Source organism: Rhineura floridana, chromosome 7 (assembly GCF_030035675.1).
Source record: "Rhineura floridana isolate rRhiFlo1 chromosome 7, rRhiFlo1.hap2, whole genome shotgun sequence".
Taxonomy (NCBI): domain Eukaryota; kingdom Metazoa; phylum Chordata; class Lepidosauria; order Squamata; family Rhineuridae; genus Rhineura; species Rhineura floridana.
In genome coordinates this window covers 79,383,374-79,406,044 of record NC_084486.1, presented here as the reverse complement: position 1 = coordinate 79,406,044, position 22,671 = coordinate 79,383,374, and the positions used below count along the sequence as shown (strand labels likewise).

General features: G+C 42.5%; 1 protein-coding gene across 1 annotated transcript in view; it reads right to left on the bottom strand.

Moving 5' to 3' along the window:
• The window catches only part of SORCS1 (sortilin related VPS10 domain containing receptor 1), a 630,164-nt gene that overhangs the window by 412,107 nt on the left and 195,386 nt on the right, over window positions 1–22,671 (bottom strand). The window contains exon 2 of the mRNA XM_061636065.1: window positions 329–396. Within this exon, the coding sequence (XP_061492049.1) occupies window positions 329–396 (68 nt within the window). The remainder of the gene's footprint in view (window positions 1–328; window positions 397–22,671) is intronic.

Genomic DNA, 22,671 nt, shown 5'->3' with positions numbered 1-22,671 from the left:
GCTGTTAATGCACCACTCCCATTGTATTGTGGGAAATAAATTATTGCAAATTAGAACAGCAGGATTAGGTTTTGCATTTGCCTTTTAAATAAAAGTTATTTTTAATTAGCAGATACATGACAGAAGAAATACATCATGCAGTTGAATAGGATGGCTCAATCCTACCATTGCCATGTGTGAAGAATGAGACGAGCCCCAAATGACCACACTGAGAGACCTACAAACCTTCCATCATGTACAAAATCCAATTAAGTCTAATGAAAGGACTGTACCACAGTGTCCAAATTGTAAGTAAGCCGGTAATTATTAGCTCATCTTATCTACTCACCTCCAGAGTGAGCTCTCTGTGATACTCCCCAGGTTGTAGTCATACAGCTTTGTCAGAATTAAAATCACCTGCAGGCACAAGAAGGAAATCATGGTTATTCTCTAACAATTAGAATCTCATAGAACTGATATCACCCAGGGGAGGACTTAGACAGCTGTTAATGGGTGCTTAACATAATTAAATGAATTGCTCAAGCATTTGCTTAACTGATATGGAAGTCTCTGCAGAGATGTCCGCAGAAGTCAGAATTTTCCTCACCAGTGTCAGCTGCATATGGAAATTCCTCACAGAAAAAAAGGGGGGGCATTTGCTTTACCAGTCTTCTTGGGGAGGAAGGATGGGATATAACTTTAATAAATAAATTACTTTACCATAGCATAAGGCATTTTAATACTATTTTTCTAGGCCTGCTGTTCCATATGGGTTAATGATCAAGAACCTCTATACTGGTGGTTAGCCTTCCCTAGAAACAACCTCTCCATTTTACTATGGCACTGATAGATATAAAATAACAGAATGTAGCAGAGAATCATAGTATATATGATTCTAAGTAGTATAGGATCATAGAGTCAGGGCCTTGTAGGCCATCTTATCAAACACCCTGCATGATGCAAGAAATCCAAAGATAGAGTATCCCCAATAGATGGCTGTCTAGCCTCTGTTTGAAGACCTTCATCAAGGGAATCCATAATCTCCATATGTGATTGGTTCTGTTATCAAACTGCTCTTATGGCTAAGAAATATCTCCTGCTTGTTCAACCAATATCTACTCTCCTGTAATTCAAGTCCATTAGATCTAGCTAAACTCTCTGGGACAACCTAGAACAATTTGTTGTCCTCTTCTATGTGATAGCCCTTAAGGTATCTTAAGAGTACAACCATCCAGCTAAGTATACTTAGTCTCTTCAGCATTTCTTCTTAGGATTTGTTTTCCATACTTGGGACTATCTTTGTTGCCCTCCTTTGAATCTGTTTCAGTTAGTCTGCATTGAAACCTAGCATTCCAGGAGAAGGCCAGCATCAAATCTTTCTTCCCAAAATAACAATTGGCTATGTGCAGGCAGGTCTCTGTCTTCTTTTTAAGGGAAGCATTTATACATGTGAGGGATGGGGAACCTGTGGCTTTCCAGATGTTGTATTACAACTCATCTTCCTTGACCATTGAGCACACTGGATGACAATGAAGGGAGTTGGTCCAATGACACCTGAAGGTCCACAGAATCCCCATCCCTGATTTATGTGGTTAGCACCTGCAGTCTAAAACAGAAATTTCAGGAAAAGCTGTATTGCATAGGTTTTCAGTGCAGATCTGCTCTTAGCATTACTTAATCAAAGTGTGCTTTCTGCTGCCAGGTGAGACATTTTAAACCCATTCATTGATTGTGCTGGGCCTGTTTTCTCCCCCCCCCCTCACCCATACACATCATAGTGGTATTATGGCCATGTATAGCAAGGATATATAACATGTAGCTCTCCATATGTTGTTGAACTGCAACTATCATAATTCCAGACTATTGATCATGCTGGCTGGGACTGACGGAGTTGAAGTCCAAAGACGTCTGGAGGCCACAGGTTAGCCATCCCTGGTATAGATTATGCTCCATGGAAAACCATTCATGTGGGGTAGTTTGCTACATTCTCTGGTGGTTTTAATCATGCCACTCTAAAACCACCCCCCAAAATAAGAAAAATAGTGGTGCCCCTATGGACACTACAGACATGCTTTAGGTTATATCTTTGTTGGAGGTCTTGCTAAGCTGCTTTTTGGGTTAACAGGTTCAGTTGCTGACAGTGCCCTTAATTCCTGTTACAGATGGATGTGAGACCTGGCACACTGCTAGCTTGACTTCATTATTTAGTTTACTGCTGCCTTGTATCAGGAGAGCAACTACCAGAAATGTTTTATGTGCAAACGCCTCTCCCTTCCCCATTTTTGTAGTGGGGGATTTATAGGCCTATTCAGGGAGCAGAGCGGCAACATAATTCTGTATCTTCAACAAACAGCCACCCTGCTGCCACTGATAAGCTTTCCTGGGAGGGTGGTGATTGAAATTTAGCACTTTCCAAGTCTTAATTGTCACATGTCTTTGTCAGGCATATGCACCCGCTGTGGGAATGCCATCTGACAGGGTAGTAGGCAGCCTGACACCTAGTTCATGTTCTCTTTAAAGAAGTGAAATTAAAATGAAAGTAAGCCATCAACTTTTTGTAGATTCGAGTTTGGCAAATGGAGGAGAGAATGATTAGGAATCTCCAGCTGCAATTAGCTGTTCATCTCTGCTGTGCTCGACCACATGCTTGGCACCATATTGTTTCAGATGCATTGTGCCAATAACCCCATATGAACCAATCATTTGTTATGATTTATTTACCCACCACATGGCTCCATCAAGCCCCAAGGGCAGCATACAGACAAAAGCAAAAACGGTACTCAGTTTGTAATAAAACAAGTAACAACTGTAACTACATCAATGTAACTAATTCAAAATTAACATCCAAGTACCATTTTATTGAGCAGCTAAGACACCAATTTATGTGTAAATAAAAAAAGTCAGGCCATGCTTCCTAAAAATTTAGCAGAGAAAGTCTCTTCTTGAAGACTCAGGTTCACAGTTTGGATATAGTCATTGAATGGATGCTCAGATTTTGGCAGCGACAAGGAACACTTCTGCTCAAACAAGTATGCAAACTGTCATTCATGAAAATAAAAAAGATCTGGCCATGATGACACATGCCTTAGTTCAGAGATTTATTTATTATTTATTTTATTATAGTTGTATACCGCCCCATAGCCGAAACTCTCTGGGCAGTTTACAGTAACTAAAAACATTAAAACAAATACAATTTAAAACAGATCTTATAAAAACAATTTAAAACACAATTTAAAAACTTAAACAGTATAAAAAGATGTGGAACCATTCTAGCCTGGCAAGATTCTTATCTTCCTCATCTCTTGTAAGCAAATTTGAAAGACAGGAAGATTGCCCATCTGTTGATCACCTGATGTCACAATGATGTCAGGTGATGTTATTTATTTATTTGCTTGCTTGCCAGTAGGGATCTTCATAAGCCCTTTCAAAGCACTATTTTGCACTTAGTTACCTCTCATTTGGACTGCTGTAACATCCAGCATTAAATCCGAGGATGCCTTTGTTTGGAAAGTTCGGCTGGTTCAGAATATTGCATCCAGACTACTAAGATTTTCCTCTTCTCCCAGGTATTTTAGCATGCATTTTAGCATGTGTTTTAAATTGTGTTTTAGATTAGATTGTTTTTAAAAGATGTGTTTTTAAACTTGTATATTTGTTTTTAATGCTTTTAGTTATTGTAAACCGCCCAGAGAGCTTCGGCTATGGGGCGGTATCTAAATACAATAAGTAAATAAATAAATAAACTGCAACAACTTATATGTGAGAGTGAGAGTCTGGGTTGTCATGTTTTGTATGCTTCAGAGATGCCCAATACCACTCTGGTATTGAGTATGGCCCAACCTGGGTGAGAGATAGGGAGGGAGTGGTTGCATTTTTTTTTGTACGACACTGTGTTGCCCTAGATGGAAGTGGGTGAATGAATTGTAAATTATATTTGATGCTGCTATGTATTTTTGTAGGCTAAGCATTTGCTCCTTAATGGTGGTTCAGCTGGAGATAAGTTATCTGTATGGTTTGTGGGAATGAATCAGAGTGGGATTTAGACAAGGAGAACATATTTGGGAGGGATTACTAGTGTGTGCGTGCAGCTCCTAGTATAGTTGTTTTAATTAATTACTAATGATGCTGTTTCGGGAGTTTGTATTTTTGTATTTGATTTTTGACTCATAATGTTTTTGAGAATACTTTTATTTTTCTGTTAATTATGCTGTTTTGAATGTGTCTTTCATATTTGGCCTGAATTTGTAATGTTTTCTTTTAATATTTTGTGATGTTTTGCTTAATGTTCTAATCTAGGTTGTAAACCGCTTTGAAATTTCTCTCAAATAATAAAGTGGTATAGAAATGACTTCAATAACTAAATAAATAAATATGTGACTTCCGTGTCACAATAGCTTCACTGTCTACCAGTCATGATTTAGAGTGCTGCTTATGACCTAAAAAGGGCCACACAACTTGGGACTAGGTTATCTGAGTGACCATGTTCTCCCATCTGAACTGCCCCAGATTTTAAGATCTTCAGGGAAAGCTATTAGTTATGCCCCACCAATATCTGCAGCACTTTTGACAGGAATTCAAGAAAGGGCCTTCTCCGTAGCTGCTCTCAGGCTCTGGAGGCAAATATGTGTTTATTCAGACGGGCCTCATAAATTGACTGTTGTGGCCAATTTGTTCAACAGGCTGTTGCTTTTATAGATTTTATTGATGTATTACCTATTCATTTTTAAATTTTGATATATATTTTTTACTGTTCTTAGCTGCCTTGAGCACCACTAGCACAACTGCTATAAGAAATAAAAGCTCATCAATTTGTATTAGTTTTTAATATTATCTTAAAATAAAAGATGTAGCTACCCTCACAAATTATTCCGGAGAGGAAGTTTCATAAGGAGGACTCCACCACTGAGAAGACCCTGCTACTGGCTAATATATTGGTGATACATGCAATTTATCACACAACATTTAAGACAGTACATCACATTGTGTTTACCCTGAAAAAGCAAAAGGGCTGTGTGATTTAACTAGTAAGCTCACTTACAGCTAACTAGTAACTGCACATCAAAGCTGAGGATGGTATTCAATGCTAGTCCTGAGTAGACCCATTGAAATTAATGGACATGACTAAGTTAGGTTCATTAATTTAAGTGGGTCTACACTGAGCAGGATTTAGCTGAATACAACCCAGGAGTGTAGCCGGGGGGGGGGGAGGCAAGTGGAGTCATTGCTTCCCAATTTTGGGGAAATTGACTTTTTAATTTATAACATGATAGTTCTCATTTTGTATGGATTTTTTGGGGGGAACCTATGAAAACCCATCTTTTTTAATATTTATTCTTTCATTCTTGCCTTCATTTCATTGTTGTGTAGACTGTAAAAGGTTAGTTTACATTTGACACCTCCCGCCCCGGACTGTCGCTATCCTGATCTGAAAACCCTAATGAACAAAGCATGCATACTATGTTGTTCTAAATGTCAAAATATGGGTGTAATGGCATTCTGCAATGAAATGAAAAATAATGCATTGCCTTTCTTTCTCTTTGTTTCCATCCCTCCGATTCCCGATAATTTCACCAATCAGCACAACTAGCTACGGGGGGGGGGGAATAACAGAATGAAGAAGAAAGGATTAAGGGGAGTCCCTGATAAAGGAGCTGACAATTTTGTTTCCTGTAGTGAAACTTTTCACAAATTAAGACAAGATGTGACTCAAAGCTTCTCGAGGGCTACCCATTTTGGCTACTTCAGCTTTGCTTACGTATCCCGCAGTCTTGCAGGGGGTTCTGTGGTCATGCTGCTGAAGTGAAAAAAAAAACATGCAACTAACAGACATAGTTGCCATTTGCTATTTTTGCCCCCCGTGCAATGTTTTCCATTCAAACACTACGGTAACTTGTTCATAAATGATCTAGAGTTGGAGTGAGCAGTGAGGTGGCCAAATTTGCTGATGATACTAAATTGTTAAAACGAAAAGGGAATGCGAAGAGCTCCAAAAGGGCTTCTCCAAATTGAGTGAATAGGCAGTAAAATGGCAAATCCAATTCAATGTAAACAAGTTATGCATATTGGAGCAAAAAATCTTAATTTCACATACATGCTCCTGAGGTCTGAATTGGCAGTGAGTGACCAGGAATGAAACCTTGGCAGTATAGTGGACAGCTCAATGAAGATGTCAACCCAGTGTGTGGCAGCTGTGAAAAAGGCTAATTCCATGCTAGGGATCATTAGGAAAAGTACTGAAAATGAAACTGCCGATATCATAATGCCGTTACATAAATCTGTGGTGCAGTTTGTTTGTTTGCTTGTTTGTTTATATCCTGCCCTTCCTCCCAGCAGGAGCCCAGGGCGGTAAACAAAAGCACTAAAAACATTTTAAACATCATAAAAACAGACTTTAAAATACATTAAAACAAAACATCTTTAAAAAAAAATTTTAAGCGTTCAAGACTTTTTTTAAAAAAAAGTTAAAAACACTGGTTTTTTTTTTAAAAGAAAGCTTTAAAAATATATTAAAAAGCATTCCAACACAGAAGCAGACTGGGATAAGGTCGCTACTTAAAAGGCTTGTTGAAAGAGGAAGGTCTTCAATAGGCACCAAAAAGATAACAGAGGGGGTACCTGTCTAATATTTAAGGGTAGGGAGTTCCACAGAGTAGGAGCTGAAGGTCCGTTTCCTATGTTGCGCAGAACGGACCTCCTGATAAGGTGATATCTGCAGGAGGCCCTCACCTGCAGAGTGCAGTGATCGACTGGGTATATATGGGATAAAACTGTCTTTCAGGTCCCAAGCTGTACAGGGCTTTGTACACCAAAGCTAGAACCTTGAACTTGGCCCTGTAGCAAATGCGCAGCCAGTGCAATTCTTTCAGCAGTGGGGTGACATGTTGGTGATTCCCTGCCTCAGTGAGCAGTCTTGCCGCCACATTTTGCACCAGCTGCAGCTTCTGGATCAACCTCAAGGGCAGCCCCACATAGAGTGCATTACAGTAATCCAGCCTGGAGGTTACCAATGCATGGACAACAGTGGTCAGGCTATCCCGGTCCAGAAACATCCGCAGCCTCTGACATTGCCTCTGATACCCATCTCACCAAGTCAGCCCAGAAGGATACCATGCTCAATGGTGTCAAAAGCCGCTGAGAGATCAAGTGAGAGTAACTGGATCACACTCCACCTGTCCTTCTCCTGATAAAGGTCATCCATCAGTGCGACCAAGGCCAATTCAGTCCCATAACCAGGTCTGAATCCAGACTGGAATGGGTCAAGATAATCTGTTTCATCTAAGAGTACTTGCAATCGCTGCACCACAACCCTCACAATCACCTTCCCTAAAAAGGGGGCATTTGTGACCATTTGGTAATTGTCGCAGACCAATGGGTCCAGGAGTGATCAGATCACCGCCTCTTTCAGGGTGGCTGGAACCACTCCCTCCTGCAATGATGCATTGACTACACCCTGGATCCACTCAGTCAATCCCCCTCAGCAACTTTTAATAAGCCAAGAAGGGCAAGGGCTGAGAGGACATGTTGCTGGCCGCATCAACTGAAACCGTTCCCAAGAAGTTGCAGTAGACGTTGCACTGGAGACCTCATTGGGGACTACAGTAGATGTGGATGGGCCATCAAGACTGCTATGGTGAGCAACTTTGCCCTCAAAGTGCCTTGCAAACAAACAGTTGCATTTAGAACGCTGTGTACAGTGTCACCTCACCTCAAAAAAGGATATTGTAGAGCTGGAAAAAGTTCAGAAAAAGGCAACTAAAATGATGATGGGGATGGAGCAACTCACCTGTGTGGAAAGATTGAAGCATTTGGGGCTTTTTGATTTAGAGAAAAGGCATGTAAGAGGCAATGTGATAGAAGTGTATAAACTTTATGCATAGCATAGAGAATGGAAATACAGAAAAAGTTTTTCTCCCTCTCAATGCTAGAACTTGTGGAAATCCAATGAAGCTGAATTTTGGAAGATTCAGGACAGACAAAAGAAAGTACTTCTTCACACAGCACGTAGTTCAACTATAGAGTTCACTCCCACAAGAGACTGATGGGCACCAACTTGGATGGCTTTAAAAGAGGATTAGACAAATTCAAGGTCTGAAGGCACATGAGGTCAGCACCTTGCGGAAGCAAAGCAGGGCTAGGTCTGGTCAGTGCCTGGGTGAGAGACCGCCTGGGAACCATACGTAAGCCACCTTGGGTTTCTATGATGAAAAGAAGGCCAGGGTATGTTGTTGTTGTTATGTGCCTTCAAGTCGACTACAACTTATGGCGACGCTATGAATCAGTGACCTCCAACAGCATCTGTCATGAACCATCCTGTTCAGGTCTGTGGCTTCCTTTATGGAATCAATCCATCTCTTGTTTGGCCTTCCTCTTTTTCTACTCCCTTCGGTTTTTCCCACCATTATTGTCTTTTCTAGTGAATCAGGTCTTCTCATTATGTGTCCAAAGTATGATAACCTCCATTTCATCATTTTAGCTTCTAGTGACAGTTCTGGTTTAATTTGTTCTAACACCCAACTATTGGTCTTTTTCGCAGTCCATGGTACATGCAAAGCTCTCCTCCAACACCACATTTCAAATGAGTTGATTTTTCTCTTATCTGCTTTTTTCACTGTCCAACTTTCACACCCATACATAGAAATCGGGAATACCATGGTCTGAATGATCCTGACTTTGGTGTTCAGTGATACATCTTTGCATTTGAGGACCTTTTCTAGTTTTCTCATAGCTGCCTTCCCCAGTCCTAGCCTTCTTCTGATTTCTTGACTATTGTCTCCATTTTGGTTAATGACTGTGCCAAGGTATTGATAATCCTTGACAAGTTCAATCTCCTCATTGTCAACTTTAAAGTTACATAAATCTTCTGTTGTCATTACTTTAGTCTTTTTGACGTTCAGCTGTAGTCCTGCTTTTGTGCTTTCCTCTTTAACTTTCATCAGCATTCGTTTCAAATCATTACTGGTTTCTGCTAAGAGTATGGTATTGTCTGCATATCTTAAATTATTGATGTTTCTCCCTCCCATTTTCACACCTCCTTCATCTTGGTCCAATCCCGCTTTCCGTATGATATCTTCTGCATACAGATTAAACAAATAGGGTGATAAAATACACCCCTGTCTTACACCCTTTCCAGTTGGGAACCAATCGGTTTCTCCGTATTCTGTCCTTACAGTAGCCTCTTGTCCAGGGTATAGGTTGCGCATCTGGACAATCAGATGCTGTGGCACCCCCATTTCTTTTAAAGCATTCCATAGTTTTTCATGATCTATACAGTCAAAGGCTTTGCTGTAATCTATAAAGCACAGGGTGATTTTCTTCTGGAATTCCTTACTCGGTTCCATTATCCAATGTATGTTTGCGATACGATCTCTGGTGCCTCTTCCCTTTCTAAATCCAGCTTGGATGTCTGGCATTTCTCGCTCCATATATGGCAAGAGCCTTTGTTGTAGAATCTTGAGCATTACTTTACTTGCATGGGATATTAAGGCAATTGTTCAATAATTACTGCATTCCCTGGGATCCCCTTTCTTTGGAATTGGGATGTACATTGAACGCTTCCAGTCTGTGGGCCATTGTTTAGTTTTCCATATTTCTTGACAATTTTTGTCAAAATTTGGACAGATTCAGTCTCAGTAGCTTGTACCAACTCTATTGGTATGCCATCTGTTCCTGGGGATTTGTTTCTTCCAAGTATTTTAAGAGCAGCTTTTACCTCACATTCTAAAATTTCTGGTTCTTCATACGGTTTCTCCGTGAATAAATCTGTCATCCTGGCATCTCTTTTATAGAGTTCTTTAATGTATTGCTTCCATCTTCCTGTTATTTCATCTTGGTCAGTCAGTGTGTTCCCCTGTGGATTATTCAACATCCCTACTCGTGGTTTAAATTTCCCTTTCATTTCTCTAATGTTTTAGAATAGGGCTCTTGTTCTTCCCTTTTTGTTGTCCTCTTCTATTTCTACACAATAACTATTGTAATAGTTTTCTTTGTCTCTACGTACTAGTCGCTGCATTGTTGCATTTAGGGTTCTAACTGTGTTTCTATCTCCTTTTGCTTTTGCTTTCCTTCTCTCTTTAACCATTTGAAGAGTTTCTTCAGTCATCCATTGAGGTCTTTCTCTCTTTTTAACTAGAGGTATTGTCTTTTTGCATTCTTCCCTCATAATGTCTCTAACTTCACTCCATAGCTCTTCTGGTTCTCTGTCAACTAAGTTTAAAGCCTCAAATCTGTTCCTTATTTGATCTTTATATTCTTCTGGGATGTTATTTAAATTGTATTTTGGCATTATGATTGCTTTGTTGTTCTTCTTTAGCTTTACTCTGATTTTCGATACAACCAGTTGATGATCTGTACCACAGTCTGCTCCTGGTCTTGTTTTTGCAGAAAGTATGGAACTTCTCCATCTTCTGTTTCCAATTATATAATCAATTTGTTTCCTATATTGACCATCTGGTGACGTCCACGTGTACAGTCGTCTTTTTGGTTGCTCAAAACATGTGTTTGCAAGAAACAAATTATTGGCTTCACAGAATTCAATAAGTCTTTCTCCTGCTTCATTTCTGTCTCCTAAGCCCCATTTTCCCACAATTCCTAGTTCTTCTCTGTTCCCTACTTTTGCATTCCAGTCCCCCATGATTATCATCATATCTTGTTTTGGTGTGTGATCAATTTCTTCCTGTACTTCTGCGTAAAATCTCTCCAATTCTTCTTCTTCTGCGTTTGATGTTGGAGCGTAAACTTGGATGATGGTTATGCGGATGATGGTTATGTTAATAGGTTTCCCATTTAATCTCATTGATATCACTCGCTCAGACCTTGCATTGTAGCTCCTAATTGCTTTTGCTACATCACTTCTCACTATTAAAGCAACCCCGTTTCTTCTTGATTTCTCATTTCCTGCATAAAGTATTTTGTAGTTGCCTGATTAAAAATGTCCCGTTCCCATCCATTTTAATTCGCTCACGCCAAGTATTCTAATGTTGATACGTTCCATTTCTTGCTTGACAATTTCTAGCTTTCCCTGGTTCATGCTTCTCACATTTCATGTTCCTATTGTGTGCGTCATACAACTCTGGACTCTCCTTTTTCATTTGTGCACATCAGCCTCTGGGCTTCCATCCGGCTTTGACCCAGTTGCGTCATTAGTCACAGCACTACTCGTACTTGTCCTTTGTTCTTCCTCAGCAGCTTGGTGAGTGCCTTCTGACCTGGAGATATGTAAGCCACCTTGGGTTTCTATGATGAAAAGAATGCAGGGGTATAAATGTAATAAATAAATAAAATAATGCTATCAATGGTTGCCAGATATGATGGCTGTGCTCTGCCTCCATTGTAGGAGGCAGAATGCTTCTGAATGACACTTGCTGGAAACTGTGGGAGAGAAGAGTGCTCTTGCACACAGGTCCTGCTTGTGGGCTTTCCACAGGCATCTGATTGGCCACTGTGTGCTGGACTAGATGGGTCACCTGCCTGATCCAGCAAACTCTTCTTATGTTCTTTTATTATGTTTCCCTCCATGTTTTAAGTTTTATCAGAAAGCATCCTATAGCGACTGTAGTCCAACATACTATATAGAATGCTTCCTTCCTTATACACTATCTTGGTCTCCCAGATCAATCGAAAGTACTCTTTTGAGAATGCCATATCTGTGTTATGGAGCAAACTCTCACATCAAAGTAATCTTACTGCACAACCCTCAGAAACAAGCCCTACTAAGTTCAATCGTACTAAATCCCACATAAATGTGTATAAAACAGTAATGTCAGAAATGTGCTAAAATTCAGGCGTAAGAAGCATTCAGAAGTGTTTCCATATTTATCAGTGTGGCAACCCCAAAACAGCCTTGTTCTTACACTGCTCTTGAAGATGCTCATGTTCAAGTTATGATGAGTCTCTGAGGAAAAGAACCACAAGAACTGTGCTTGAAGCAGAGCAGATTACATGTTTTAACTCTGGCAACAACTACATTTGGTAGGCCTCAATGGGGGGCGAAGAGGGGGGCTTCCCATCAGACCAAGAAAGAATGGACACTATAAGAACCTCAACTTGTAGCTGCAACAACTGATCTAGGAAGTGAAAGCTACAAACCTTCATGAACAGCCATTGTCATCTTTTGATGCCAAGTTTCCCAGGCATCACAAAGGCAGATGTCAACATGGGTGCTATCCAGTTGTTTCCTCAAGTCTTCAAGGACTGGGAATCTGTGCTTTTGGGAAAATATGATCTCAGGACTTGTGCATTTCTGTTCCAATGCAAGACATAACATCTAATAACATCTAATAAGTGTCTTCAGCCAGGGGACCAAGGACCACTGGAAGGTTGCACCCTTGTCTTCCAGAAAGAACACAATGAAAGAAATACTACAGCTGTACATTATGAATTACAGGGATGCAGTTTGACGTGATATTCCTAGAAGACTCATTTATTTCTGCTAGACATGCAAAGGATCCAACTGTTTCAGACAACTTTCCAAAATGTGGATATCATATCAAGCCAATAAAGTGTCCCTGTATTGAACCAAAAACTTATCACTTGGCTAAGCTTCCTTGACACTAATGCTCTTTTCCCCTGGCAGCTACTGTGGCAATTTTTACACAATGGCATTCACTTAGAAAGATTAGTCACTATAACCCTATTCATTTTACAAAGAGACTGTAATTGTGCCAAGGAATAGAATGAGCAACCTTTTAAGATAGAGTTGGGATAGTTTAATGTATAAAAGACAATGGGCCCACAGAAGCCTCCCAGCAGCAGTATGCACAGCAAGAACCACTTCTGATGTAGCCTTTTAATACCCATGTTCTGAAAAAGACAGGACATGTTTAGTGTAACGCAGCTTTGTGATGCTGAAATGTTTGCATGTGATTCTGAAATGTATTAAATATCACAGGGATCTGTGAGCTACGCTAGATAAGACATCAAACTCACAGCTGATCTTTCCCACAATACAAAAAAATGTGCTTTGTATTTTGAGGAAGGAAATGGGGTCGTTTTCTTTTGTAAATACATTAAAGGGAGCAATTTCTGATTATGTGGCTATATCAAATATCCTAATGCAAAAAAACAACAACCTGTCTGTATGAACAAATAACTCAGTCCTTCCACCTAAAATATATATTGGCATGTTTTGAATCACCCTGCTCCCTAACGATAAATTATTTCCACTTTTTCCCCAGTACAATAAGATGCTCAAGTCAAGCAAATAGGTTTTATTGCCCCGTCGGAGAAGTTCTTCAAAGAAAGGCAAATAAATCAATCTAGTAAAACATGCTTCTGTTATAATTTCAGGACTGGATCCAGAATGTTGCAAGCCTCCAGGCAAGACATCTGCAATGGTCCCCCACAAGCAAGAAACCTCCATTCCTCAGTGAATGTGCACTGCTTGCTCATTTCTATCATCCTTCCATCACTCCTAGGCCAGAGGACCAAAAGTCTAATTTATAGAGTTTACCTCTGCCTGCCTTTCCATGTAGTGTTGCTGCCCATTGTCCACTTCACTGGACTAGAAGAAAAAACCACTCAACGGTTGGAGAGAAGATGAAATGCTGCAGATGAACTATGGTACACACTAGAACAACAACATTCAGTACTTTGGACTTTTCGCACACATGTCAGAAAGACTGGCTACCTCTGATTCTTCATCATTAGATGATAGACCAGGGAGCATAACTTTCTTTTTTTTTTTTTTTTTCAATAATTTTTATTCAGATTTTCATAAAACATACAAGACAAAATCATAAAACATTCAAAGACAAAAAACAAAATCAAAAATAGTTAAACAAAAAGAAAAAAAGAAAAGAAGAAAAAAAAAAAACAAAAATAAAAAATAAAGAGTAAAATATTGACTTCCCATTTGTCAAAGATCAAATCAGTTATAAGTCTATAATATATAGCAATCCTGTCTCTTAAGTCATATTATAAAATCACTTTCCTCCAGTAGTTATCTTACTTAATCATCAAATCTCATAAACATTACTTTATTCTTTCCACAAAAAGTCAAAGAGAGGTTTCAATTCTTTAAGAAATATATCTATCAATTTTTTTTTCCAGATAAGCATATCGATTAATCCATCTCATTACTAATTATGATAATCTTATTGTCATAACCATAGTCAAAATAAACATTTCAATTAATCCATCACATCAGAATCTGTTAGGTTCAGTAATTTCAGTAGCCATTGTTCTATTATCTCTATTAGTTCCATTTTCCATCTTCCATCTTCAGTAGTCTTGTTAAGTCCAGTAATTTCAATATCCAATCTTCCATTATCAGTATTCCATAATAATCTTGCTGTCAAAGCCATAGTCATATAATAAGAGTCTGATGGGAATTACCTCTATCCCAAATATTTTCTTGCCATCCATTCTGAATAAGTTGCTGAAATACTGCTGTAAAATCATATCTCTGTTCTTTTTTTCAAAATACACTGGGTCATCTCTTAAAAGTTTTTCCATTGTCACATGGCTGCAGTTAATTCCATAGATTTTCTCTATATTGGGCTCCATCACATCATTCCAGTCCAGAAGATAATAATCCATGCCATTGATAACTTTATCTCTAGAATCTTCATTAATTTCTTCAGAGATAACATTAAGTTCCAAACAATAGATTTTATTTCTAAAGTCCATAGACTCCAAATCTTGTTCCTGTTCCACGTTTGTTCCAATCTCCGGGATCTCCTCTCTCACAGGGACCCCTATTCCAGTCTCCAGGGTCTCCTCTCTCACAGGGACCCCTATTCCAATCTCCGGGGTCTCCTCTCTCACAGGGACCCCTTCCAGGGTCACCTCTCTCACAGGGACCCTTATATCTTTAATCTCCTGCTTCATTTTACTCAATTCAATTTTCGTTATCTCAATCTCATTCATTATTCTCTGAAACATAGTTATTTCCAGATTCTCAGCCACTTTCTTAATTGCCATTTTAAAAGAAAAATATAGGAAAACCACTTCTTATTTCAGCAACAATTGGGTTAATACTCCAAACTTGGTGACATCACAGTATAAACAGAGCAGACAGCCTTATCTCTCCAATAGTTAAGTAAACAAAATGCAGTTCCCAGGATCGAAGCAATTAATGGCAATCGTCAAGAAACAGATTCGTCAAAATAAAATAGACCAAAAAGAGAGTAGTCTCAAAACAGTATAATATTTTTCAAAATAAAAATCTGGAATAGAAATCCCTCTTCTGTGTGTATCTTTAGAATGCAAATCCAGGACAGCTTTTTGCAACAAAAACAGAGATAAGCTATTAATTAGTGCGTAGCAGAGAGAAGTTACGGCTCAGGGAGCATAACTTTCAATTCAAAATGAATGACAAGGTGGTGAGGATTTCTTTCTGTCTTTTATAAGAAGCCAAGCATGGGTAGCCAGTGCAGCTGGCTGTTGTGCACTTTGAGAATATGGGCACTAGTGCCCCTAGGAACTCAGTATGTGATGATGCTGTGTCTTCCCAGGTGCATTCCTGGAACAAAATGATGGTTGCCCCCCTGGAGGAATGTCATTGTCCCAGGAATGTAGGGTCATTAGCCCTTCCATTTTTAAAGTATGCTCAGTTGACCTCGGCTTGGTTTATTTATTTTATTGTATTTCTTACATTTATATCACACCTTTCCTCCAAGGAACTCACGGTAGCGTACATGGTTCTCCTCCTTCTCAATGTTATCCTCACAACAACCCTGTGAAGTAGGTTAGGCTGAGGGGCAGTGGCTGGCTCAAGGTTATCCAATGAGTTTCATGGCCAAGTGGCGATTTGAACCCTGGTCTCCCAGGTCCCAGTCCAACAACATAACCACTACACCACACTGGCTGTTTTAAAGTATAAAAGAAAGTAGGACAGAAGTACTTGCCACTTCAGAATCCCACACCTCAAAATCAATCATCTCCCCACCCCACCCCAAAAAGATCCCTAGAAGTCCTCTCTCTTCACAATGGAACAAAACTCTGATGACACGAGGAGGGGGGCTCTGTCCCAGCCCTACTATTTACACCCAAACTGGTAACTGGCTTGGTTCATTGCCAAACAAATCCAAAATTCATTTGGGATTCTCTTCAGAGCAGAGATTATCCGCTGAAAAACTGCACACATGGACACTAGGAGTGATAGGCAAAGGTGCATACCCCACTGGGGTCCTTGCACTCCCAATTATTCCTGTCCTGGTACAATCCGGGTTAAGATACTACAATTTGTTATATGCGAGGCTACAATTTCAGATGGTTAGTTCTAAATGTAGCTGAAAGGCTAGACTGGGCATTATTAATCTTGATCACATTATTGTCATACCCTGCCAAGTTCATTGGCTTCCAGTTTATTTCTAGGTTCAATTCAAAACACTGTTTTTGGCCTTTAACACCCTCCATGGCTTGGGACAAGCACCCCTGAAGGACTGCTTGTCTCCCTGCATCTGTCTGCTCCTACATTAAGATCTTCAACTGAGGCTCTTCCCTGGATGCCCCTGGTATACAATGGATGGCTACAGGGAACAAAGGTTACACAATGTGGGCACCCCAACAGTAGAATGCTCTCCCCAGGGAGACTTTTCTAGTGCCTACTTTGATTTCATTTTTGCAGCAGGCAGACATTTTTATTTTTCCATACATTTTAATCTTCTTTTTTTCAATTAATTTTTATTCCAATTTTCAAAACCAAAACAATACAAAAAGAAAACAACACAAATCAATAACTAGTACAATACAAAAAGAAGAAATATATATATATATATATATAAAAGAAAAAATATTGACTTCCGATTTGTCACAGTTCAGCTATAAATCTATAATATATAACAAACCTATCTCTTAATAGATTATAAAATCACCTTCCTCCAGCGGTTATCTTAGTTGGTTTCAAATCTCATTAACATCCTATCATTTTAATCTTCCACAAAAAGTCAAAGAGAAGTTTCCAATCCTTGAGATATATATCAATCAATTTTTTTACTAAATAAACATATCAATTAATCCAACTCTTCAAATCTACTAAGTCCAGTAATTTTAAATCTTCTGTACATTGCTTTTGTGCTGCTTGGTGTTTGCTTTTTATTTCCACTTATTGCTGTCATATAGTAAATATAACTCCTTGTACGTTGCCTTGGGGAGATGATGAAGCATGGAGTATACCTCCCATAAAGAAAGAAATAAGAAATATTTTTGTTTTCTTTTGAGTTCCATTTTTCCATTATATTTTCCCACAATCAGCAATATTAGCCTTAAAAAGCAATGGTTTAAGCAAAAGTCATGACGATGGTGAACAGTTCAGTTAGGGGAAAACACCTGCTTAAAATGTTTTACTATTCAGTTAAACTATTAATAATAGCATCTGGTTTATATGCATTATGGCCCATGGGTAAAGTACTTACCTATTTAAAAAAATTATATGTGCTCTGTCACATTTAAATGTGTGTACTGGCCAGTAGTGTAGTGGCAAATTTAGAAGTCCAGGGTCCCTTCATCAGTCATCAGGATCGGCCTCACAGACCAAATTTGACAGGTGACTGGGGACACCCACCTGTCAATAACATGACATCATTATCCAAGCCACTTATCAAAAACCCCTTTGCAGGGGGTTCCAAGCCACAACATCCTGCTGGCAATCAGGTGCTTGGAATCCCGTTCTGCGCCCGGTACATGCCGGGCAAAGGGGTGAGTTTGCGGCCGCAGCCGAAGCCCAGGCTGCCATCGTGGGGGATGTGTGTGTGCACGCAGCGTGCTGGTGCGCCTGTGTGACACGCAATAGAGGGCGGGGCTGCTGAAGGCCATTTAAGGCCCGCTCCGCCAGCCTCCGCCCTCCTTTGAATTTTGGCGGTGAGGCTTTTGGCACGGCAAGGCCTGCCGCGCGGTGAGGCCTTGCAGCGTCGGCGCTTCCAGCTCGGCAGCCTTGCAATGGTGAGACTTCGGCCGAGAGAGGCCTTACAACGGTGGCGGGGCTTCTGGCCATGGGAGGCCTAATGGTGGTGGTGGCGGCGGCAGCAGCGAGGCCTTCTAAGGGCATGTTGTGGCGCATTCAGCGCACATGGAGCTCTCTGGCGCACGTGGCTTCGCTTGCCTTGTCTTGGGCGATGTTGAGCAGTGTTGAGGTGGTGAGCCCTTGGCCTGGGAGGCCCTACAGCGGCGGCAGCGAGGCCTTCTGGCGGCGGCGGCGGCGAGGCCCTCCCATAGTGGGAGCAGCGTCGGCAGTGGGGCTCCTGGCCGGGGAGGCCTTCTGGAGACATTGAGGCTCGTGGCTCTTGGCCCAGTGGGGCCTGGTGGTGGCGGCAACTCCCCACGGCAGTGGCAAGGCCTAGAGGCGGCGGCAGATCCAAGGCATTACGGGCGGCTCAAGAGCACAGGCGAGGCGGCCTTTGGCTGCGTTCTTTCCTCGAGGGTTCCTCAAGGGGATCCCCGTGGGGGTGGGTGGGAAAGATCATCACCCCCTCACCTCACCACATAGTAGGGGAAATGGGTGCTGGGCACCAGCTCCATCACACCCCCTATTTGGTCACTTGGTGGCCCAGGAGGCCTGGATTGTCTGGGGCTGGACAAGGGAGCCAGTGGGTCGGTGACTGGAGTGTGCAGGATGACAAGAGGGCACAGTCTGGCCAGGCTGTGAAGGTGCTAGGCCCCCCTTTAGTGCTTCCTCACACTTACCACCTTTCCTTTCTGAAGGATGCACGCCCCTTGCTTCTGCAATGGGGCATAGGCTGGGGGGGGATTTGCAGAAAAGAATAGATCCAGCTACACGCTCAATGCCACCCAAAAAGGGCAAAGTGGGCCGAAAGGGAAGGGCAGGGCCCCCAGGGCGGAGGGTAGATGCCCACCCCCAGCTGTGGAGTGGAACATAGCCAATGCACTTCATGTGTTTTCTTGCTAGGATTATTCTACCATTTACAGGGATCTCGAACCCTGGAGATGAAGGATTGTAGCTCAGTAACAGAACACTTGCTTTGCATGCTGAGGGTCCTCAGGTTCAGCCCTCAGCACCTCCAGTTAGGGTCAGGAGATACTTCTATGGGGGCCCCCTCGCCCACTACAGAAAGTGAAATAGGAATAGACTCCTTTTCTTCATAGTGAAGTGTATTTTTAGTTTAAACCGAATGTTCCTTTTCACTTACCAATTACCTAGAGAGGCAGCTGGACAGCCATGTGTGGGAATGCTTTTATTAAGGGATGTACTGAAAAGGCCATTCCACTTCCACACTGTCTTTGCAAACCAGGAAAGTTTGGAGAGGGGGTTAGTCAATTAGGGAGAACTTAGGATGAGAGGGGCAAAATTTGCCTGTACCTTAGAAAGATGCTCTGTTACAACGTGGCAATATTCTGAGATATATTCTAAAAGATAATGGGGGTGTTGTTTCATCCCAGAGCATTTGGGGAGAGACATATGGTGGCCATCAGTTGGAGGCCATTTGGATTGGAACAATGCAATGTGATTACGAAGAGCAGAGGCTTTTTGGGGAGGGCAGGTGGCAGCTGGAGACAGAAAGGAGGCTGCAGGGGCCAGTAGGGATCCCAGTTGGTGCTGCAACCTCACCTCCAAAACTACCTCAACTCCGCAAATGCAAAGGGAGCTCATCCCCTCTTTTCACTGTCAAGCTTCCCCTCCCCAAATACTTTCTTCAAAACCCAGGTAAGAATATACAAACCTTTCCATTAGTTAAGTCCTATAAACCTCAGTCCAGAGACCCATTTAACCTGTGATATTCTGAGTAAACATACTTAGGATTCTGCTGTATGGGTGCAATCATGTGCACCCTTCCGTGGGGAAGAAGTAACAATACACTCGGTGGGATTTTCTCATAAGTAAGTATGCATAGAATTGGTCCAAGTCTTTTTCTCTGAGTAAATTATTTAAACATAATGGAATTCTTTTCAGTGATCATGTACAGGCTGCACATTTGCTTGCATCTTCTCTTTAGCTAGTTTGCAAACTGGCTGTAGATAAGGTAGCCACCTTTTTACAGGCCACTAGTCCTGTGCTTTTAAGAGTCATTTGATCAGCAGACATTAGAAGATGACATTGCTCAACTCCATGCCATCTAATAACTGCTGAATATGAACCCACAATTAAAGTCACAACAACAAGCCAGAAGGATAGCAGAGGCTGCTCAAGGAAAGTGTCCCTTTCCAGCTAAGCTCGAGGTGCTACGGACCTTACTGGCAGACTGCCCAGTTTATGGGGAGACTCATTTATGATGCGGTTTTCTTTATTAGGCTTTTTTTCTGGATCCTATACAGTGGCCCCCAGCTTGCCCTTATCCCCTCTTTTCACTGTCAAGCTTCCCCTCCCCAAATACTTTCTTCAAAACCCAGGTAAGAATATACAAACCTTTCCATTAGTTAAGTCCTATAAACCTCAGTCCAGAGACCCATTTAACCTGTGATATTCTGAGTAAACATACTTAGGATTCTGCTGTATGGGTGCAATCATGTGCACCCTTCCGTGGGGAAGGCAATCTTAAATCAGTCTTAGGTACAGACGCACTGGTCCAGGGGATGATTGATAAAGACATACAGTTGGGCAGGGTTATTGGCCCCTTCCCATCATCCCCTATGTCTGCTCTCACAATGCCCCCCCATAGTGCCCAATGTGGCAGTGGGCGGAGTCTACCTGATTCATCATCCGTCATACAAGTGGGGTCAGTCAGTAATGGCTTCATACCAGATAGACTATGCACAGTGCACTACACTGCATTCAATATGGTGCGCGCCTGTGGCAGAGGTGCCTTATGGGCAAGGGTGGCAGCTAATCTGCCTGCATTGCCGGATGTTGAGTTTTGTCTTTTAGGTCGACTATGCAGCAGAGCATTACCTATGGGCTGCTGTATTCTTGTATGGAGCACTTCAGCTCCTTCTTGGAAGGGACAGTCAGGAGACGAGAGGGCTCAGAAGCAGTGGGGCACTATGTTCATGATTTACGGTTCACGGGTAGGGCAGACTTTGGGTGCATGTTAGCACCTGATGGCACCGTTTATGGCGTGGCTATGAACCGGGGGGTTCCTTTGGCAGCTGGGAAAATGGAGGATCCTGCCCTAGGGTTCACCTTCCAGGGTATTAAGATTGTCTCTTGGACCCAGGGCTGCAGGCTGCCCGAGAAAAGGGCTTGAACCGTTGCAGATCAAGATCCTGGAGTTTTCAGGGGCTGGGAAAGTGTTTGCTTTCTGCCCTTCAGGTGTTGGGGGCCTTCGACGGTGGGGTTTATGGTGCCATAACAGGGATGTCACAGCCTTACCACAGCTTCAGGGTTTGTTTTGTTTTTGGCTGCCTTATGCGCCAACCTGAGGCGTGCCCCCCCTTTCCGACAGTGTGTCAATGGTATTTTTAGTTAGAGGAGGGAACGACTCTGGGGGGGAGAACTGCTAGTCCCATACCACACACTGGGAGATGGGGGAGGGGAGTCAGAGATGGCCATATGCCTATCTGTTGCCCCAGCATGCTCACCAGCTATCAGAGGGCAGGAGGGGATTTCTGGGAGTTAGGGGCCGGCAGGGGCTATGCAAAGTGTGGCCTATTCCTATGAATCACACGCAGGAATTCATCATGGATTGTAGGAGTAAAGCCTGTCCGTCAGTGTGTTGCAAGGTAGGCTGGCAGGGGGCCTTTGGGACCATTCAGATGGCTTGGGATATGTCATGTGCTGGCTGGCTGGCCCATGCACACCACCGTACCCCTTATCCTCATCCTCCGTGTTCACCTAACCCGCCAGGGATTGTTGTTCAGGGAGGTGCCCTGTGACCAGCAGTTGCGGGCAGCGGCCCTCACACTTAATTTTGGAGCCTTCTGGATGGAGGGCGGGAGTGTTTGGGTCCAGGGCAGACTTCCCTACGAGCCATCCTGCTGTCCGAAATTTGCTTCCAGGCAGACCAGGGGCACAAGAGGCACACCATTATTTATCCTGCCCCGGGACTGGACACTTGTCCCGTGAGGGCGTCACAGTGTTTTTTGGCCTGTAGCTACAGGCCCGGTTGCCTGATACTCAGCGGGAGGGATCTTACCTCATAAAGTTTCGGCCTAGCGTCACAGAGACTGGGAGCAGACACATGGGGTTTTGGGGGACATGCTCCTATGGAATTGGGGCTGCATACCAGGCAGGGGAATTGCCTACCTGAGCAATTGGTTTGGTATATGCAGGTGTAGGCCGTCGGAAGGTGGAATTATGGGGCACCTGGAGTGCATTCACCCCTGGGCCGAGTCTGAAGGTCCAGGACCCAACTGTTCACGATTGTTTCTGTTTTTGGCAGGTTGCTGGATGGGGATGGAGCAGATGCGCAGCCTACTCTGCAGCCATGGCATGATCTTATAGGCTGACCTTGGGGCCGCAAATGCACATTGGTTCACGGCTGGGCCTCTGATGGTGGGCCACAGATTGGTGGCTGGGTCAACAGAGTATGCACTGGGATGGTCTCCTACCCATGTTGTTCCAGCAGGGTTGAGTGTGGAAGGTCCCGCAGGTGGTGGTCATTCCCCTGGGTGGGAATGACCTTGGTTACTCAAGGGCAAGGCCCTCAATGGCAGGGATGTGAGGACATGCGGTTGAGGCAATGATAGCCTCTGGTTGTCTGCCGTGGTCAGACATGGAGGGCAAGGCCCTCAGTGGCAGGCATGTGAGGACATGCAGTTGAGGCTACGATAGCCTCTGGTCATCTGCTGGAGGGCAAGGCCCTCAGTGGCAGGCACACAAGGACATGCAGTTTGTGAGGCAACGATGGCATCTTCTTGACA